Below are 20,268 nucleotides of genomic sequence, written 5' to 3' on the forward strand. Positions count from 1 at the left end.
TTTCCATCATTGGGGCCGAGTACGGCCTGTTGATGTGCGTGATAAATAAATAAATAAATAAAAGTCGTAAAGAAACTTCACATTATAAACGATATTTTTGGTAACCCAAGGCGAATTATCTGTGACCGTGGTATTTCAAGAAGTTTTGTGATGAGGAAGGAATTGAACTGCATACGATCGCAACCGGTGTTCCTCGAGGAAATGGTCAAGTTGAGAGGGTGCATCGAGTCATAATTCCGATGTTAACCAAACTGTCTGTGACGAAACCTGATGAATGGTTCAAGCATGTCGTTCCTGTCCAGAAATGCCTGAACAACAGCTGGCAGCGAGCAATACAGACAACCCCGTTCCAGTTGATGCTTGGAGTGAAAATGCGGACGAAGGAGGACGAAATTCTTCACGAACTACTTCGCAGAGAGATGCAAGAGCAGTTTGAAAACGAAAGATTTGAATTGCGACAGATGGCGCACGAAGGCATCCAGAAAATTCAGCAAGAAAATCGGAAGTATTACAATTTACGTCGTAAGCCACCAAAGGGGTACATAATGGGTGACATCGTAGTCATCCCTAGGACCCAGTTCGGAGTCGGACAAAAGGTGAAACACCGATATTTTGGTCCGTACGAGATAGTAAATGTTTTAGCCAACGATCGGTACGAAATTCGGAAACTCGACGATGAAACGGAATGCTCCAAGAAAACGTGCACCGCAGGAGACTCCTTGAAACCTTGGTCACTTCCGGGTCGTAAGTGAAGTCAGGAAAGGCCGTGTGGGACAAATGGGTTATCCCTCGGTCCTCGCAAGTGAAGTAAAAAACTTTTACCGTGTATTTTCTGCTTCTACGCAGGCAGTTATATTCAAGCTGCATACTCACACAGTACACTATATTCACCGTTCCATAAATTTACAGAATAAACCGATTTGAAGAGTTTTTCCTGCGTTATTTCTTTTACTCCGACCAAGTCTTACTACATGTATTTAGCCAAAAGATTCCCCAACGACTCGTATCCTGTAATTAAATAGACCTTATTTACAATATATGTTCACTGCCCTTATACGCATATTTGTCATAGGTGCCATGTGATTCCCTATATACATGGGACAATTATGCGTATAATAGCAGTACATTCCTCATGTAAAAAACAAACCTCAATCCATGTGATCAATGGCGCGGCAAGTTCATTTTCCACATTTTTATGTTGCAGCGCTGATTTCTGTTTTATGCCACGTCTCGTCAATGCAGCCATGGTCCGTAGACAACCTCGCACACAATCTGAATGGATTATAATGGTTGGAAATATTTAATTCAATGTTGAACCTATAACTTTTAAGTATTTGAAGAATATATAGCCAGGAGTCATGACTAAGATCAACTCTGAAAAATTTGTCCAAACACCTTGTGATAACCGCACTCTGAACGTGGTGTAAAATTACATTTCCATGCATATGTTGTACAAAAAAAAAAACGCCAGTATTTTTCAGGATCAAAACTAAACTTGCACGAACAACTCCGCTATGTTGCTAAATGATTTAAGGATTTTTTCGTCAGAGTTGGTCAGCTTAGTCTAAATCAATATAGATTCAAATTCCATCAATTCAATTTACCATCATGAACATTCATGTGCTTGTCGTCTTCTATCAAAAGTCCTCTTGCGAATATTTGTCGTAAATCAGAATTGGTGTTATATCCAGGATTGAGCATTTCGAATGCCTTTTGAATCTAAAATATCATAAAACCAGGAAAAAAATGCTGAATAACGAAGAAACATGCACAATTTTTTAAATGTTCATTGCAAAAAAATTGAATACGAAGAACATTTTTAACATTTTGAATTTCAAACTTACTTGCAAACCCTCGAACGACATTAGGTGAGGAAATACATTTAGTATATCCCGCACGGATTTTTTGTTATATAAGAGCAATACATGCAGTTCATGAGTATCGGCCATATATTTTGATATTTTGTTGAAATTAGCCGCATTCCTTTCAAGCTGAGAACATTTTTCTGCTTGCTCCAAAATAATCGATGAAATACTTGTAATATTTGGTTTTTTAATCTTGTGTGTAAATTTCCGGTCGCTTTGGGGAAGATTCTTTGCTGCATTCCGTAAATGTGTCTGGATCATACCAGTGTGCTCATGATTAGGCCCTTTCCCTCTATTTTTCCAGAAAAAACTGCCTGTAATATGAATTAAATTTATCGTTCGATTTTTAACCTTTTGTAATTATATATTTCAATAAAAAGCATGCTTCCGGAAACGATTGTGCGTACTAAAGTTTGGGTCCTTGTGTCCCACATTTGTTTTCAGATCTTATGGCCAATCTTGTGTATGTCATAATGTACCGGGTCTTACGTCGTACTTTCATTCTCAGGTCGTCTGCAGCGATGGGTATCCAGGACACTGTGACACATTAATAATGTCGAATATTATAACGCACATCATCTTTGACATGTTTCGGGACGTTATGATCTTGCACATAACATTCTCATGATCAGTGTCCTGAATATCCATTGTGACCACATCTCGAGCGTTGTATCACCCCCTCCCCTTCTTGACAGGTGAACCTCTTATGTTATGACACGGTGCCATGTCAGATCTGGTAACGTGGCGTATTGGATCATTGAACAGCTCTGAATAATGGAATTATGAATACGGGTATATATATACTCTAAAACATTATATACGCGAACGGAGGTCTTAGTGGAATGTACGTAATGTTTCAAAGGTTTTCTTCCATTTAATTCCACTATGTTTGAAACATAGTGGAATTAAATGAAGGATGAATGGAAAGAGACTGCATTGCAATCAACTGAATGCACGGCTTTTATGCTATCGACATAGCCTACTTCAATGCAAATAAAAACTTTGAAATATCTACCTGTCTCATTCACGAATCGCATTCTCCCTGTCGTTCTCTGTTCAAGGGACTTGAAAGCACATGTGACCTTGTCTCACTTTACTATATTCAATTGCGCGTTAAAATACTGGACCAGTAAATTCTATTCTGTACATAAATCTTTTATCGGGAATATGTGACCAAAAAGTAAACATCGAATTCCAAAGCAAATTGAACGTTCCAGGTTCCTGATAACTAGTTAAGGTCCAATAATAAAGTAGAAAAACTAGATAATCTTAGAATGACGCCGTCAAATAAAGAAGCATGAAAACAAAAAGAATAAAACCAAAAAAAGATGGAAGCCCTAGAAAGTCCATCGCATATTTATTAGCCTTTTCTCAGAAGATGGGATTTTCAAAAACATTTCAAAATTTTCTGATGCAATGGTTCTCAAATTCGTACAATCCGGTTTATTCATTTTCTTTATTCAAAAATGTTTTTAGCTTCAAATATATGACCATTTCATTTTAATTAATTATTTCATTCCACATCTTTTTATTCGTTTTGTTCATCTGCGTTCATTTTACTTATTTTATTCGTTTCATTCTTTGGATTCACTCTGATCAGTTTATTTTTTTTTTTGTTTTCTTCCATTTAATTCCACTGTTTGAAAGATAGTGGAATTAAATGGAAGAAAACCTTTGAAACATTACTCTAAACGCCAAACAACTACTGAGGTATTAAAACGAGTTTCAGAAAGGGTATGGAGTGGCCGAATCGGGACATTAGTGTACACACACTCACATGATCTGGTGCTTCATCCGGTCCTTTAAGTTCCTTCAATTTGGGGAACGCTTTGATTATACCTATTGCTAACGCTTCTTTGTCTTCTCTAGATGGATACCTAAAAAGAAAGATTGTTTATAGTTTGTTTTGAGCATATTTGTTTTATGATGGGAGGCATATGTGAAACCAATATGAATCGGTTGGAAAGTTAATTTCATGAAATGTTTACGTATGATCAATGAATTTAAACAGTGTACACCTTTTTAAAAAGTGTTCACCAATACTGGAATCCATATATCAACTAGACACTAGAAACAGGTCCGGTCTAATGAATGCTTATGTCGTCATAAAACGTATGGTCATGAAAGTATTAAATATGCCATTTACTCGTGGTCTTTCATGAGTTTATAGACCATTTCTCCGCACAATACACGAATCATCAATAGTAGCTCCTTATGATTGGGTATTTGGTCCCCATCTAATTTCGAATATAATACTCTTATACTCTTTGGATTATCTTCAAGCGTACGGCGAAGCTAGAGAATAAAATGAAATTTTCGGTTACCTTCCATCACAACAAAAGTAACTCACGATTAATGGACATACTATTTTTAAACTTCCAAGATCCTTCTCAGTGTCGGAGATGGAAGGCTTTGTTTCGTCCGTGTCCATTACCTGATCATAGTCTTTGTACTACCGATAAAATAATCCTGCGTGGCCCCATTTCACAAATTCCTATTTCTTGTAAATGATGATCCTCGGTATACATAAGAGACTCGTCGGTGAATTTGTTTGCTGAAAAAATATACATGATTAAAATCAACTTTATGTAATGTAAATATTTGTTAACCTAAATGTTGTGTATAATAAATATAAAGAATTTTCACTCTAAGTTTACTGTATCTGATTTTCTAAAGTAATGTAAGCACTATAGCATATTATTTTGAAATATTTAAGGACTTACTTTACAATATACATGCATATGCGTGTAAAAATGATGCAAACAATATTTATAGACAAACATTCGAAAAGGTTCTAAATGTTTTCCATTAAAAACCATCTAACCGAACACGTACATAATGCAACAATTGATTATAAAGAAGTGTTATTGATTTTTATAATTATAAAATTATGAAAGGGTTTAACTGATTACAAAAGGGTCTTACTGATAAAAAATGGCGTAACTTAAGTAAAAGGATTTAATTGGCAATACATTTATTATAAATGGAAGTTATAAACGATTACTATAAATGATTATAAAAGGATTATCAAAGTAGTGCAACATCAACTCAATGAATTGATCGAAACCACAACTGCTCTAAGCCCAACATTCTCATAAATTACATATACGACATATCTTATTTTGATATGTTCAATAACGCTAATCTGGCCATCAAGTATAATTTGAAAAAAATGCATTTAGTTTCCATTTTTGCATCAACTTTGCATTGTCTCGCCGAAAAATCTGTTCAACAAACGTCTGACATTTATTAACGTCGTTTGATGCTTTTTGGGATGTAGAGCTAGTTTCTTGTAAGGCTTCGATATCTTACTCGCAGCACAAAATACATTTTAAATCCCTTTTTGTTGGAAAATAACGTAAGTGAGCTGCTCCTAGGGTTTATCTTTGGATTTGCTTTATTTCTTCTAACGTTCATACCTGAAACGTATTTGCTTGTGTATAGTATCCAAATAGAAGCAATATGCATAATCAAACGAAATAAAATAATATAAAATTTTCTAAATAGAATTATAATGAAATTGACCTTTTTGCAATTTTCTATTTTCGTTTGGCAGTTAGTTTCTTTTCAAATCTTTGGCTTGATTTTTTCTCGACCCAATTAAGTTTAGTCGGAAAATGAGCCGGAATGCTGGCTGGCTCTAGTTCATATTTCCGGCTCCAGTGACACAACCGATTCTAGATAGAATCGGTTGTGTCACTAGAGCCGGAATACTGACTAGACCCAGCTAAAATTCCGACTGAACTTTACTGGGGTTACTGTGTCAATAAATTTATATAGCGTTAGGTAATTTTGAATGTAATCACTGTTGAACAAATCTGCAAATATATAAATTAAAGAAATTATATATGCGGACATACCTGTATTTAATAGCGCAGTGATGATGAATCAAGAGATTTAAAGAGTGAATTGGTTGGAATTTTTGAGCAAAATGTTGAAAAAAAATCATATACTACATCGACATACTTTAAACTAATATAAAGAGAATCTGTAGTCGTATCGTGAAGTCTCCATAAACTATAAGACTTTCTTGTGAAAATTTCTGCTAAAGGAACTTTAACAATTACTTCTCTTAGACAAACTCTAAAACTGTTTTGAGAATCACTAAAATCGAGAACCATTTGTTCTTGCAATATGAATGTTAATTCGTTATTACTTTCAATGACACCGTACACAACACCATAATTATATTCAACACCTGTTTTAAATTTAGTAACTAAACCTGGTCGAAAGCTAGTTCCATTTACGGTCATGTGCTTAATTTCTTTCATTTTAGCAGGGCATTCAAACATAGTGGGATCAGATTTCAACGAGTTTTTTGCTGTCAGTGAAAACGATTTGATAATTACTTTATCAATTTCGTAATTATGATGAAATATAAACCTGATTTGTTTTAAATTATTTCGTTTGGTTAGACTGAACGTAAGATTTTTGAAGTTTCCACAATTTTTTGTTTGTGCTTTTGTTTCTTTGAACTTTGCTTCAAACTGTAAGCAGCTCATATTAGCGATAGGACCATGTCTTCGGATTATTGCCGCATAATGGCTAAGATGATGCATTCTATTAATGGGATTTGTTAAAGGGGAACACAATTTGAAATAATGATAGAAATCTTGTACTACATTATCCAGATCGTCTATCATATCTTCCGATAATATGGTTGAAAACGAGTAATATGTTATTTTCAATATATTTGATATTAACAACTTATAATTATCCTCAATTAGAAGATCAGAAAAAATGAAAGGAAATGCTCTCAGAAGGAGCCAAATTTGGGAAGCTGACTGGCAAACCAAATTTCCGTTTGCCTTCAAACTCCGCGATGTGAAGTTATTAGATGGTTTATCTCTCGATTCGGCTATTCCATAATCAAATCTAAAAATTCTATCGTTAACTTCGTTTTACTTATAACTTTAGTTACATTTACCCAGTTATTAAGAATTTTTTTAATGGCCATACTTACAATGCCTTCTAATATGTCATGCATCGGGTCAAAAGTAGTTTCGCGAATTATGCCACATTCAGCGGGTTTTGCAGTTTTATTGGCTAATGCCTCGAGGTCTGATCGTATACTATCACGAGTTTTCAACCGATATTCAGCTCCGAAAATGCCACTACGAAAGAGATTTCTTGGCACGTAACAAGCCCGACAAAACAGGGTAGACTGAACCGGCATCAAATCAAATAGCTCGTGAATTGCAGCAGTATCATCAATTACGTAAACTAAAGTCGCACGGAGGGTGAACGGTTGCTGGCCATAAGAATGTACGGTTATGCCAAATTCGGACTGTAATTTGGCAATATCGTCAAGTAAAGGACGCACGACCTTTTCTATGCCATATTTTTTTAAATGCTGAGAACGGACCATTAACGTAACGTATACTCGATCAAGTGTTGAATTAATTCTAGCATCGAAGTTCTGAATTTTGAATGTGAAGTTGGTGAGCTTTTGTTTTCCTTTACGTGAGCCTAGAGGATTGCAGTACTCAACTTCGTCAAAATGCAAGGAAATACGAATGGCACATAGATGTTCGCGACAAAAAATCATGACACTTAAACCAATTTCCGTCTTTAAAACCTCGAAGAAACTCATCTTCTGATTGCTTTTCGTTCGATATCATATGCTTCGCTGATGCTGCGTTCATTATAAGCGATAAAGTTTCGCTAATCGGAATAAAATGCATTGTGTCAGCTACTTTACTTTGCTTGTAAACGACGGCATGTCTATTGGGAGTGCTGTGTCCATTTTTTCGCTGATATCGAATAACCTTTCGAACTTTACGAGACCCTAAGACGTATTCCTTTGCTTCAGGTAACGCGTGATTTACTTGTCCGGAGAAATAGTTCATATGATCGGTTGGTGTCTTACGTCAGCGAATAAATCTTGAACCGCTAACTTGTTTATCAACGAAACGACTTCATCATCGTCGTCATCTATTTCTTTGGAACACAGAAAATCTTGTAACAAGCCCATGACGTAACGTTGATATTCGAAGCAGATTTCTGAACATTGCTGCATGAACAATCGAGTTTTAGTTTCTGTAACAGAAGTATCGCAGCGAAGATTTGTAACGAACAGAGCAGCCTTTTCTAATAAATCTTGCTTAGAAATTTTATCAATGAAATAAACTGGATTTTTTATAGTTATTCTTTCTGTTGATTCCCCGAATGTATTCACACATTCAACATCCATTTGCTCGTCATTCGAAAAATTAAGTTCATGTGACCGTGGGTGGTGTTCCAGAATATGTTGCCTATATTGTTTAAATGTACCCAAAATTGAACTACAAAGACGACATCTTAGCGGATGTTTGTTCTTTGAACTGGTGTTCAAGTTGTGATCGTTTTTGATATGCAGTTTGAGTTCATCGACGTATCCGTTAACAATTCTGCTACAGTTATCGATCGGACAGGCCAAACCTTCATAAAGAAATAGCACAACCTTCAACATATATGGCAAGTTCTACGAATCGTTTCACGCCTATTTCACATAAAAAATAATCGAAAAAATATTCAATATACTCACCCAACAATTTATTAAATGTCTCACTATCCACCTTCTTTCTTATCTCTTCCATCTCAATCAATTTTAAAATTCTTTTTCGTTAAATTTTAAATCTTCTTTAATATAGACGCACCGAATTGTATATGCGTTAAAGATATTTTCACTCATTAATTGGTAAATTTTACACATTTTATTCCGTTTCACGAGCTCTAATAATGAGTAAATTATACCATTTAATGCTGCCGTTCAATGAATTCCAAAATGGATTAAAAATACCCAATTTTTGAAACAGAAATCTACCCATTTTTTGACAACTCGAACAACTTTCGAAAATGGGTATTTTCAATTCATAAAATGGGTAAAGTTTTTTTTACCGTGCACGCAACCGTAAAATAACCTACAGAATAAGTTCTTTTAACTTAAATTTAGGTACTTTTGAGCTGTGCGTCGCTTTCGCACTCATTCCCAGTTAAACTCATTCCGGAACCGGTTCGGATTTCTAAATGGAATCATTATGGATTCCAAATCAAATGCAACAACCGATTCCGACTCAGAATCGGTTGTTGCATTTGATTTGGAATCCATACTGACTCCATTAAGGATTCCGAATCAAATTCCGAATGGTTTGACCGGGTTAGTGTTGTCAAAAACAAAACGAGAGATTCGACTCAGTCTAGGTCTTCCGTGCAGTAAGGTACTTTTAAGTTGTTTGGGGTATACTCAAAATAAGGTAAATTCAACTTAAATTTAAGTAAATTAAACTCAAGGTTGAGTTATTATTTTTGCCGTAGTTAAATGGAAACTACCTTCAACACGGTTTACCTAATTTTACCTTCCTGCACGATACCACGAGATTGAGTCAAAAATACTGAATTTTAGGTAGTTTTTCGGTGGCGTGTGCTGTCAACAAGTCTACTGCGAACAGAAAAACTCGTCCGACAAACATCTTTCGTTAGTCCAATTCGTTTGATGTTGGATCGAATCAACGATATTGTTGGACGTCGCACCCCTCGGAGTAACGTCAGAAGAAGTAAACAAGAAATAATCAGCTGATCAGAAACGTCTCATGGATTGCTTAATAAAGTGTCTGTAGTCTACACTCACAGCTTACATATACTAGGCTAGCTCGTTAGAGTGTAAACATTTGACGAGAGCGCGTCATAAGCGGCCCTTACACGTTCAATATTTTTGTCAATACTAGAGAGTATTGACAAAAGTATTGTGCGTGTAATGGAATTTTTTTTATTGACGATGTGGATTTCAAACGGGACTGAAATATTGTAACAATATCGTCAATACTGGTATTGAAAAAAATATTGAACGTGTAAGGGCCGCTATAGAAATCGTCGGCGAAAACATTTACATGAAATTCATATATTGTTTGCTGCTAACGACTGATCGGCACCTGGTAAATCACAAGGAAGCTATGCGGATGTCCAAAACCTTTGCTATGATTAGAAAATTACGGTGGGATATGTTTTCTATGGCATGCATCCAAATTCCCGATTTACGCTAATAGATCACATAGATGCACTGATTATCCACTGTGTCTAGTGTAATTATGGCGTAATTTACGTCAAAAATCCATTGCACACTATTTTTTCCCGAGGGTTTGCCCCAAAGGGAAAAAGAGCGTGTCCGGATAAAAATAAGAAGAGTGGCAGATTTGACAAACGCAAAACAGATTCAAGATAATCTGCATAAGGTGTATGCATGTGTGTACAATAATATTTTTGGTGGCAAACGCTTTGAGAGGCTGAAAGCACTAGTTTCTATATTCAAAACATTGTTTTAATTAATTTCGTTATCTTTATTGGGAAGTGAATCAGTATTTACGCAATGTCGATCTTGCCAATCGTAAAACCAAAACTCTCGCTTTACGTATGTCTATACCTTATCTGGTACCATCTTGGGTTTTCACGTCATTTGCAGTTTGACAAGACCAAAATTTGACAAGACCATAATTTGATGTTGGAACGGTCTATCCCTGAGAATGATCATAGGAAGGGCAATCCCTCGTTTTTCCACCGTAAGAGCTCAAATATTGTCAATTAACAACTTTCGAGAAATCCGTTTGTTTATCTGAACGATTTCTCTGACGTCACCGAAAACTGTCAAATCGTGGAATACCAAGCCTCCTTTCTGTGAGCCGTGGTCTACACTATTCATAGTGGTGTTGAAATGCTCTACGCCACTGGAAAACTTATTCCGAACGCGTACAATACTGGTTGGTAAGGTTCCATCGTGAAAATACTACGACCGAAAAGTTATTTCCGATTTATTTTCCTTCGCCTGTGACAGGTGGAGGGAAACATCGTTGAACACACTAATATATTAAAGACATAGAGTACTTGACAATCTGTAACTGTATACAGTTACAGATTGTCAAGTACTCTATGTCCTTAACATGCCCGTCTTACCCCCAGTACCCCTAATATTTACAAGAATATTATTTTCCGTGCATGAATATTCTCTCAGCGAATTAAAATCAATTATCTATAATTCGAGTTTAAACGCTATTTTAACGTGTTTAAACTCTGTAGTGAGAACATAGTATTAGGGTCGTTTACCTTTTGAGCAAATAACATAAAAAAGACAATAAATGAAGTAATTATTTTATCCATTAACCCTATTTTCAGATTGCACCAACAGATCCCTTGCCCAAAACAGTGTGTGAAATATGCATGAATAAAGTTATTGAGCATCATGGTATGATGGAGAAAATTTTGGAAACGCAGAAAAAATTCACCAGGATGCGAGAAGAAGAGATGCTTCTTCGGCAACAGCTTAACCGTAATAACGCCTCTCAACAGCATAGACAAAATAATACGTCCTCCAACACCGGTGGAAGTAGCAGTAGAAACACGAATTTTAATACTTCTACTACTCTGCAGCTAACATCTGCTTCTCCGGCATCAGCTGCGGCCGCTAGTAGTAATACAAGATCTCCGCCTGCCATCAGTCCTAATCTCAATCGCAGGATAACACGTTCCGTATTCCGCCTCTATCGTCGATTAAATTACGATGTTAGTGACTATATAGTGGAGAATAGCTCATCTTCATCTGACGATGATAGTGACAGCGACAGCGCCGACGAAAACTGAACTGCATAATCGCATATTTATTATAGTTACTATATTCATAGTTTGTCGGACACAAAAGCCGGAAAACTGGCAGCTTTTATTTCGTGAAGAAAACACTGGCATCCCATGTAAATGTTCATGCTCTAGCTAAAAAGTTTCATTGTTGAAGTCGTCAGTAAGAACTTTACCTGTACGAAGTAGCAAAACGAATTCGAAGATATGAAGACTTTTCAATAGGTCCAATCTACAAAGAGAGCCTCTCTTTGTATACATTCTCTTCCGCGAATTACTCGGTCACCTTTCTGGTTTCCTTACAACTGTTTGCGTAATAAGCTAGTAGAAACCTTGGTCTTTCGAAACATACTGATAAATTTTTACGTTTTAACGACATTCAATTAGCTAGAGATTACTGGGTAGGGAAAGTTATGAAACTTAGAGCCATAGTACTCAAGTGAGAGCAAGGATGTGAAGTAAACAGATCGGAAAACTAGAAGTGGCAGGGTCATTAGAACAGGCTTAATATCGTGCGGGCTTAATTTTTGCCTTCTGATAATGAGGGTCGAGCTTAGGCAGAATAACTACGAATCACTCGAGTTCACTATCATGTGTCCTTGATAAAGGTAGACGTATCTATCTTTACCGTGACAACCGGCCGGTTGTCACGGTAAAGATAGATACCGTGCTAGCTAAAAAGTTTCATTGTTACCGTGCTAGCTAAAAAGTTTCATTCTAGCTAAAAAGTTTCATTGTTGAAGTCGTCAGTAAGAACTTTACCTGTACTGCCGTTCTACGCATAATTGTCCCATGTTGCTTTTTGGTCATTTTCACTTTTTTTAACCAAACAGTCCTTTTTGATGTATATTTTCAGAAAACACATCCAAATCATAAAGTTTGTTCGAAGACTTCGTGAAAAAATACCAAGTCTGTTTGTCCCATTGTTGATATTCTACGCATAATTGTCCCACTAACAAAAATCCCAAAAAAGTGCGCAATAAAAAAATAATTACGTAGCGTTTAGTTAAGAAGTACATTACGCTAGATGTCGGGCACTGAAAAAAATGATGGAAAAATACAGGATCATTAAAAATGGCAGTGGCAATATTAATCACAGCAGTGAGAACAATCCTGTAAAGCTCTTCATTACTATCGTCGCTTGCATAACATGGCGAACGCATCTAGGATAATGAGCCTATTTTCGCAATGTTTCTATTATCACGCTACCCATTTGAAGCCACTGGTTAGTGCAGCGTTTGCTATCTTTGTTCAACAAACTGGATCAAATGGTAGGGCGACAATTGGAGCACTCGATTGGAACTTTAGTTGCGATCAAACACTAGCATTTCATCGTTTTTAGGCCATTTGTGTTATTAGATTGGTTCTTAAGAACGAAGCAAGGTTGTCAATGCCAAATTAATGCACTCCATCGAGTGTAGGCAGAGTAATTAATGATCTTGTGAGGTACCCTTCTTAATAGTGTAAAAATAGGTACTTTACCCTATGTCCAATTTTGATAAAGCAACAAATCTCCCGAGTAACAGAAAAACTCACGACATACACTTTTGTAAAAAAATGAGTTATGAGCATCATTTACATAGATCGTTATGGGACTGATATGCGTAGAACTTTCCGGTTTCCGCTCGATTTCTCGGCATAACAGTCCCACTTAACATTTTTCTTAAAAACTAACGTTAATTGAATCTCTATAATAAAAAACTGGACTGATTATAATGAAAACGATTGCCATGAACGTAATTTTGGACAATAAAGCTTTATTTGTTACACCGTATCCCTCCAGATGGCTAATACAATTTTCATCTTCAATCGCGTTTTTCTCAGTTGCCAGTTTTGCAACATGGGACAATTGGGCGTAGAACGGCAGTGTACGAAGTAGCAAAACGAATTCGAAGATATGAAGACTTTTCAATAGGTCCAATCTACAAAGAGAGCCTCTCTTTGTATACATTCTCTTCCGCGAATTACTCGGTCACCTTTCTGGTTTCCTTACAACTGTTTGCGTAATAAGCTAGTAGAAACCTTGGTCTTTCGAAACATACTGATAAATTTTTACGTTTTAACGACATTCAATTAGCTAGAGATTACTGGGTAGGGAAAGTTATGAAACTTAGAGCCATAGTACTCAAGTGAGAGCAAGGATGTGAAGTAAACAGATCGGAAAACTAGAAGTGGCAGGGTCATTAGAACAGGCTTAATATCGTGCGGGCTTAATTTTTGCCTTCTGATAATGAGGGTCGAGCTTAGGCAGAATAACTACGAATCACTCGAGTTCACTATCATGTGTCCTTGATAAAGGTAGACGTATCTATCTTTACCGTGACAACCGGCCGGTTGTCACGGTAAAGATAGATACCGTGCTAGCTAAAAAGTTTCATTGTTACCGTGCTAGCTAAAAAGTTTCATTCTAGCTAAAAAGTTTCATTGTTGAAGTCGTCAGTAAGAACTTTACCTGTACTGCCGTTCTACGCATAATTGTCCCATGTTGCTTTTTGGTCATTTTCACTTTTTTTAACCAAACAGTCCTTTTTGATGTATATTTTCAGAAAACACATCCAAATCATAAAGTTTGTTCGAAGACTTCGTGAAAAAATACCAAGTCTGTTTGTCCCATTGTTGATATTCTACGCATAATTGTCCCACTAACAAAAATCCCAAAAAAGTGCGCAATAAAAAAATAATTACGTAGCGTTTAGTTAAGAAGTACATTACGCTAGATGTCGGGCACTGAAAAAAATGATGGAAAAATACAGGATCATTAAAAATGGCAGTGGCAATATTAATCACAGCAGTGAGAACAATCCTGTAAAGCTCTTCATTACTATCGTCGCTTGCATAACATGGCGAACGCATCTAGGATAATGAGCCTATTTTCGCAATGTTTCTATTATCACGCTACCCATTTGAAGCCACTGGTTAGTGCAGCGTTTGCTATCTTTGTTCAACAAACTGGATCAAATGGTAGGGCGACAATTGGAGCACTCGATTGGAACTTTAGTTGCGATCAAACACTAGCATTTCATCGTTTTTAGGCCATTTGTGTTATTAGATTGGTTCTTAAGAACGAAGCAAGGTTGTCAATGCCAAATTAATGCACTCCATCGAGTGTAGGCAGAGTAATTAATGATCTTGTGAGGTACCCTTCTTAATAGTGTAAAAATAGGTACTTTACCCTATGTCCAATTTTGATAAAGCAACAAATCTCCCGAGTAACAGAAAAACTCACGACATACACTTTTGTAAAAAAATGAGTTATGAGCATCATTTACATAGATCGTTATGGGACTGATATGCGTAGAACTTTCCGGTTTCCGCTCGATTTCTCGGCATAACAGTCCCACTTAACATTTTTCTTAAAAACTAACGTTAATTGAATCTCTATAATAAAAAACTGGACTGATTATAATGAAAACGATTGCCATGAACGTAATTTTGGACAATAAAGCTTTATTTGTTACACCGTATCCCTCCAGATGGCTAATACAATTTTCATCTTCAATCGCGTTTTTCTCAGTTGCCAGTTTTGCAACATGGGACAATTGGGCGTAGAACGGCAGTGTACGAAGTAGCAAAACGAATTCGAAGATATGAAGACTTTTCAATAGGTCCAATCTACAAAGAGAGCCTCTCTTTGTATACATTCTCTTCCGCGAATTACTCGGTCACCTTTCTGGTTTCCTTACAACTGTTTGCGTAATAAGCTAGTAGAAACCTTGGTCTTTCGAAACATACTGATAAATTTTTACGTTTTAACGACATTCAATTAGCTAGAGATTACTGGGTAGGGAAAGTTATGAAACTTAGAGCCATAGTACTCAAGTGAGAGCAAGGATGTGAAGTAAACAGATCGGAAAACTAGAAGTGGCAGGGTCATTAGAACAGGCTTAATATCGTGCGGGCTTAATTTTTGCCTTCTGATAATGAGGGTCGAGCTTAGGCAGAATAACTACGAATCACTCGAGTTCACTATCATGTGTCCTTGATAAAGGTAGACGTATCTATCTTTACCGTGACAACCGGCCGGTTGTCACGGTAAAGATAGATACGTCTACCTTTATCAAGGACACATGATAGTGAACTCGAGTGATTCGTAGTTATTCTGCCTAAGCTCGACCCTCATTATCAGAAGGCAAAAATTAAGCCCGCACGATATTAAGCCTGTTCTAATGACCCTACCACTTCTAGTTTTCCGATCTGTTTACTTCACATCCTTGCTCTCACTTGAGTACTATGGCTCTAAGTTTCATAACTTTCCCTACCCAGTAATCTCTAGCTAATTGAATGTCGTTAAAACGTAAAAAAGAAAATGTGACTAACATAGTCGAAATAAAAAAGGGAAAAAAAAACATACTGATAAATGTTTAAAAAGTCGAAAGAGAAAGCGTAAAAAGAAGGCTCACATTTGCAGATTTGCAGTCTTCATATGATGTGGTTTCATACTTGTACGAATATCTCTTGGTGTTACAGAAAAAGATATTGTTTATTTTCGTTTCTCAACGCACGATAACACTAGGAAAGAGTAAAATAATTGTCACCATAATCACGATACCTTTTCCATATATATTTGAAGAGAACATGTTATGTGACGTCATGCTCGATTTGCTCCGGTATTTGACATTTCAATTGGCGCCGCTCAATGCCTCCACGCAACTTCGAATATAGTAACTATCATATTAATCTCTTGTTCTATGTGATTGCCGAGAATGATAGTGTATGTAAGGAGAGTGACGGCATTGTCAAACTTGGAACAATGATTATCTATTAGCGCCATATCAATCGAACAAACGTAACAAAGATGTATTTGATATAGAGGTGGGCGAGTGAATCGCGAGTCGATAAAAAAATCGACTTTAAAACCAGTAAGTGAGGTTCTTAAAAAAGTGCTGTTGAGCGACTTAGGAGATTATATAATTACAACATTTAGAATGAACTTTTTTGTAAAGGTTGCTTATTTCTGCACGTATTTACCGAAGCCAGCATTTAGTTTCAACGCTTTCATTCACTTCCAAGCTTACTGAAGTTTCACACAGAATCGTGTGCCTTCGGTTCAGAGGAAATATAAATTAATTCACAAACAAATGCATTTATTTGTTATATGGGAAGACAAAATGTGACATCTTTTAAATTTAAGGGCATAAGTGAACTGTGTAATCTTGTCTGATGCATTTTTGCTCGATAATCCCACTCAGGACCAGCACAGAAACAAAATTAGTTTAAAACTGAAATTGAATTTGAAGCGAAAATAACTGAATGAACGCGCTGCACCGAACTAATCAAAAAACACGTTGATTCTCAAAAGATGCTAGCAAATGGACTGAGCTAGCTGTGAACAATAATCACATAAAAATAAATAAGCGCATTTCTTTAATTTTCCCAAATGAAGAAGAGTTGATTCTTTTTAGAGTGAATCGGACACGATTCGCTCACTAAACTTTATCGCCCATATCTAATTAGATAGGACGTTTGCTCGATTGGAATAACTAACTAACAGGTAATCTGTCAATATATGAATGAGAGTCCCATATTGAAAAACAGCAAGCCGAGAAAAACGCTGTTCAAGATTTACATTTTTGTGGTATTTTTTCGATATTTTCTGAATAAACCTGATAATCTTATTTGTTCATTATGATTCAGTGATGATACAGAATACAATCCAACAGATATCTCATTTGCGAAAAAATCCATATGAGAATCTTATGCTTATATGGGCAGTAGTCCTTGTATTATTTTTGATAGATATAATTCTCCCTACATGCACTCTTGGATTCCCCATCAACATGGGACTGATTTGAGATTATAGGCAGTGAATTTATAAGAAAAAATCTTTATATATTAGTCCTTGTTCTTAAGTTACTTTGGAGTAACCAGTAACTGTCACAAGGAATACTATATTAGAACATGACATGTTTTACGGTGAATATAAAGGACTGTACTTCGACGAATAAATTACTAACGTATACACGATTATTGCATTCGGCTGTTCGAGGTAAAAAATGTTCATTGCATTTGATATACCCACAGTGAGCTAAAATAAGGTGTAATAATAAATTATAACTATTGAAGAATCTTTGAGTTATTTTGAATTTCACATATCCGTTTACTGCCACGATACGCATTAGTCCCATCAACACCGGAATCCAATAGCAAATGGGACTATAATGCGAATCACGGCAGTTTAAAGGTAGGTAGTGATTTTTATTAGGATAGTATAGTAGATAATACTTCAATGGAGTAACCAACCGATTTGGATCCCTACATATTTTAGACCAGTGGTTTCCAACCGGGGTGAATTCAGCCCCAGGTGTAAATTAGACTTTCGTAGGGGGTGAATGTTACGGGGTAAACTTCAACTTGTTATTCTAACATTCCTGTTGGATATTTGTCTTTATACATTGTTTCAGTGTGTCAAAAATTAAGATACTGGTTGAGCGTCTCTAGGAACATGTTTCAATTGAGTAGTTTATGTCGTTTCTGCTTACACAAAATGCAACCATAAAATAACCTACAGAATAAGTTTTTTTTAACTTAAATTTAGGTACTTTTGAGCTGTGCGTCGCTTTCGCACTTATTAGTGTTGTCAAAAACAAAACGAGAGATTCGTGCAGTAAGGTACTTTTGAGTTGTTTGGAGTATACGATTTGTCAAATTGAACCGTATGAATGGATCTGGTGCTTGATAATCCGGATTTTCCGGGGTAATGTCCCTGTACTAGGGTATGATTTGTAAATTTTAATAATGTTCTAGCAATATGAGTATCAAAACTCTTCAAATTGTCTCGGAAGTCAGTTATTTATTGTTACGGGACCCTATGGCAATTTAGAAAATGGAATTGGAATGAAATGGCCACTCACGGCTCCACGGGAACCTGCTCCGGAATGTCCGTTCAGGAGTCAAATAACCAAATTGTTCCAAAACCACGAGATACAGCATAATGATGCGATTCCAAGAATTTTGATACCCATATTGCTAATATTCCATTGAAGTTCACAAATAGAACCGAATGAAGTTACCCGATTATTTTTAACTAGTCCAAAAGCAGACACACTCAATTTGAATTACTGGGTACAGTAAAATTTTGCTGGGATTTTGAACAACATACACACTAAGCCAGCCAAAAGTTGTTCGGTAATTTCTTTTGACGACTACCACAGTAAAGTGATATTTTTACGGAGCTGTCAGCAAATTATTTAAAAAATTGCGGTAAAGTTTTCATTTTTAACGATTTTCAGTAATTTTTCGAATAATTTGCTGAAACCCGCAATATTTTTCACTGAATTTATCAGCACTTCTGTTTTTTTTCGGTACATAAACATTATCCAGTAAAAAACTGACTGATTGTTCGGCAAAATTGTACCAACATTACCGAACCTCGTCAAAAACTTACAAAACAGGGACAGCAAATCATCTGTCAAATCGCCATTTTCAGAGGAAACTACTGACTGACCAGTATTGTTTGACGTTTGGATAGAACGGATTGCGGAGAGTTCGGTAACAGAATTGTTTTACTGAATTGATTACCGAACGGTTTGCTGTTCAAAAACCCAGTATAATTTTACTGTACCCAGTAATTTAAATTAAGTGTGTACCAAATACAAATATGTTTGTATTTGAACATACCGTTCGGTAATCAATTCAGTAAAGCTATTCGGTCATTGAACTCTCCGCAATCCGTTCTATCCAAACGCCAAAAAATACTGGTCAGTCAGCAGTTTTCTCTGAAAATGGCGACTTGACAGATGATTTGCTGTACCTGTTTTGTAAGTTTTTGACGAGGTTCGGTAATGTTGGTACTATTTTGCCGAACAATCAGTCAGTATTTTACTGGATAATGTTAATGTACCGAAAAGAGCTGAAGTGCTGATAAATTCAGTTAAAAATATTGCGGGTTTCAGCAAATTCTCGACAAACATATGATTACGGCCTACAAGCCAACTGTCCAAATCCACTTTGAATGGAAATTCCAGACAAACCGTTACTAGTCGAACACAGTTCACAACAGTTTATGAAAGAGAAAACTTTTCTCTTTCGTTTACTACTAACATCTGTGATTGGCGTGTAATTGTCCGGAATTTCCATTCAAAGTGGATTGTGACAGTTGGCTTTTAGGCCGTAATCATATGTTTGTCGAGAATTATTCGCAAAATTACTGAAAATCGTTAAAAATGAAAACTTTACTGCAATTTATTAAACAATTTGCTGACAGCTCAGTAAAAAATTCACTTTACTGTGCAAGTCGTCAAAATAAATTACTGAACAACTTTTGGCTGGCTTAGGCTGTGAACCATTTGGCGATTTTTTTTAACCTTTAGTTAAAATTTGACAGTTCGAAAGTTATTTTCTCTTGAATGGAAAAATTTAACCGAGAGAGCGAACCATTTCAAAAGTTGACATATGGATAGTTATTTAGAATTGACAGCTGCGATAACCACAAGATGGTAGAGGTGTGAACATTTGTCGATATTTTGAAACTTAGTTTTTTTCTTATTACATTAAGTATGACAGTCATAGCCTCGAAAAGTAAACATCCACATCATGAAATAACCCAAACAAATCTTAACACAACACGTTATCGTTTCCATCTTTATCCCTTAATTTTGTATTGAAAAATATTGACAACCTCAATTAGGTACAGAAAATGTTTTCACCTTTTTATTATGCATCATGGGCAACATTTTAACCATCGAGCTGTCAAATTTAACTATCGCTCTGTCAATTTTAACCATGCTCCAGAGTAGGGTTATTTTGCAAATAACTTTCGAAGTGTCAGATTTTAACTAAAAGTTAAAAATTTCACCAAATGGTT

At 36.1% G+C, this 20,268-nt stretch overlaps 2 protein-coding genes across 6 annotated transcripts in view; one reads left to right on the forward strand and one right to left on the reverse strand.

Annotated features, from left to right (window-relative positions):
• The window catches only part of LOC131677987 (uncharacterized), a 77,043-nt gene extending 61,537 nt beyond the window's left edge, over positions 1-15,506 (forward strand). Inside the window, exons 2-3 of one of the 3 annotated variants that reach the window (XR_009303517.1) lie at positions 11,010-13,763; positions 13,814-15,506. Coding sequence is in view for 1 of the 3 variants with exons in the window: in XM_058958098.1 (XP_058814081.1) it covers positions 11,010-11,474 (465 nt within the window). In the remaining 2 variants the exon portion in view is untranslated. Of the gene's footprint in view, positions 1-11,009 lie in introns of all 3 variants that reach the window. The other 2 variants (XR_009303516.1, XM_058958098.1) reach the window with 2 other exon arrangements.
• On the reverse strand, positions 877-19,123 carry LOC131677988 (uncharacterized). Of its 3 annotated transcripts, XM_058958101.1 has the most exons (7): positions 18,476-18,541; positions 8,392-8,443; positions 3,643-3,742; positions 1,845-2,179; positions 1,605-1,719; positions 1,148-1,272; positions 877-1,008 (listed from the first exon to the last, which is right to left on the reverse strand). In XM_058958101.1, exons 4-7 carry the CDS (start codon positions 2,124-2,126, stop codon positions 949-951), a joined length of 582 nt encoding a protein of 193 aa, XP_058814084.1. In that variant the 5' UTR covers positions 2,127-2,179; positions 3,643-3,742; positions 8,392-8,443; positions 18,476-18,541; the 3' UTR covers positions 877-948. The 3 variants fall into 3 exon arrangements, with proteins under 3 accessions (XP_058814084.1, XP_058814083.1, XP_058814082.1); XM_058958100.1 differs by lacking the exons at positions 8,392-8,443; positions 18,476-18,541 and adding an exon at positions 19,083-19,123; XM_058958099.1 differs by lacking the exons at positions 8,392-8,443; positions 18,476-18,541 and adding an exon at positions 4,231-4,345 and having other exon boundaries at positions 3,643-4,160.
• Positions 19,124-20,268: the final 1,145 nt, after the last annotated feature.

The sequence above is a fragment of the Topomyia yanbarensis genome, chromosome 1 (genome assembly GCF_030247195.1).
Source record: "Topomyia yanbarensis strain Yona2022 chromosome 1, ASM3024719v1, whole genome shotgun sequence".
Taxonomy (NCBI): Eukaryota; Metazoa; Arthropoda; class Insecta; order Diptera; family Culicidae; genus Topomyia; species Topomyia yanbarensis.

Excerpts from the sequence above, each read along its gene's own strand:
- LOC131677988 (XM_058958100.1), bottom strand. The coding sequence starts at position 2,126 with ATGATCCAGACACATTTACGGAATGCAGCAAAGAATCTTCCCCAAAGC. Across the intron at positions 1,720-1,844 it reads TGTCGTTCGAGGGTTTGCAA|ATTCAAAAGGCATTCGAAAT; the intron begins GTAAGTTTGAAA and ends ATGATATTTTAG. Across the intron at positions 1,273-1,604 it reads GCACATGAATGTTCATGATG|ATTGTGTGCGAGGTTGTCTA; the intron begins GTAAATTGAATT and ends TAATCCATTCAG.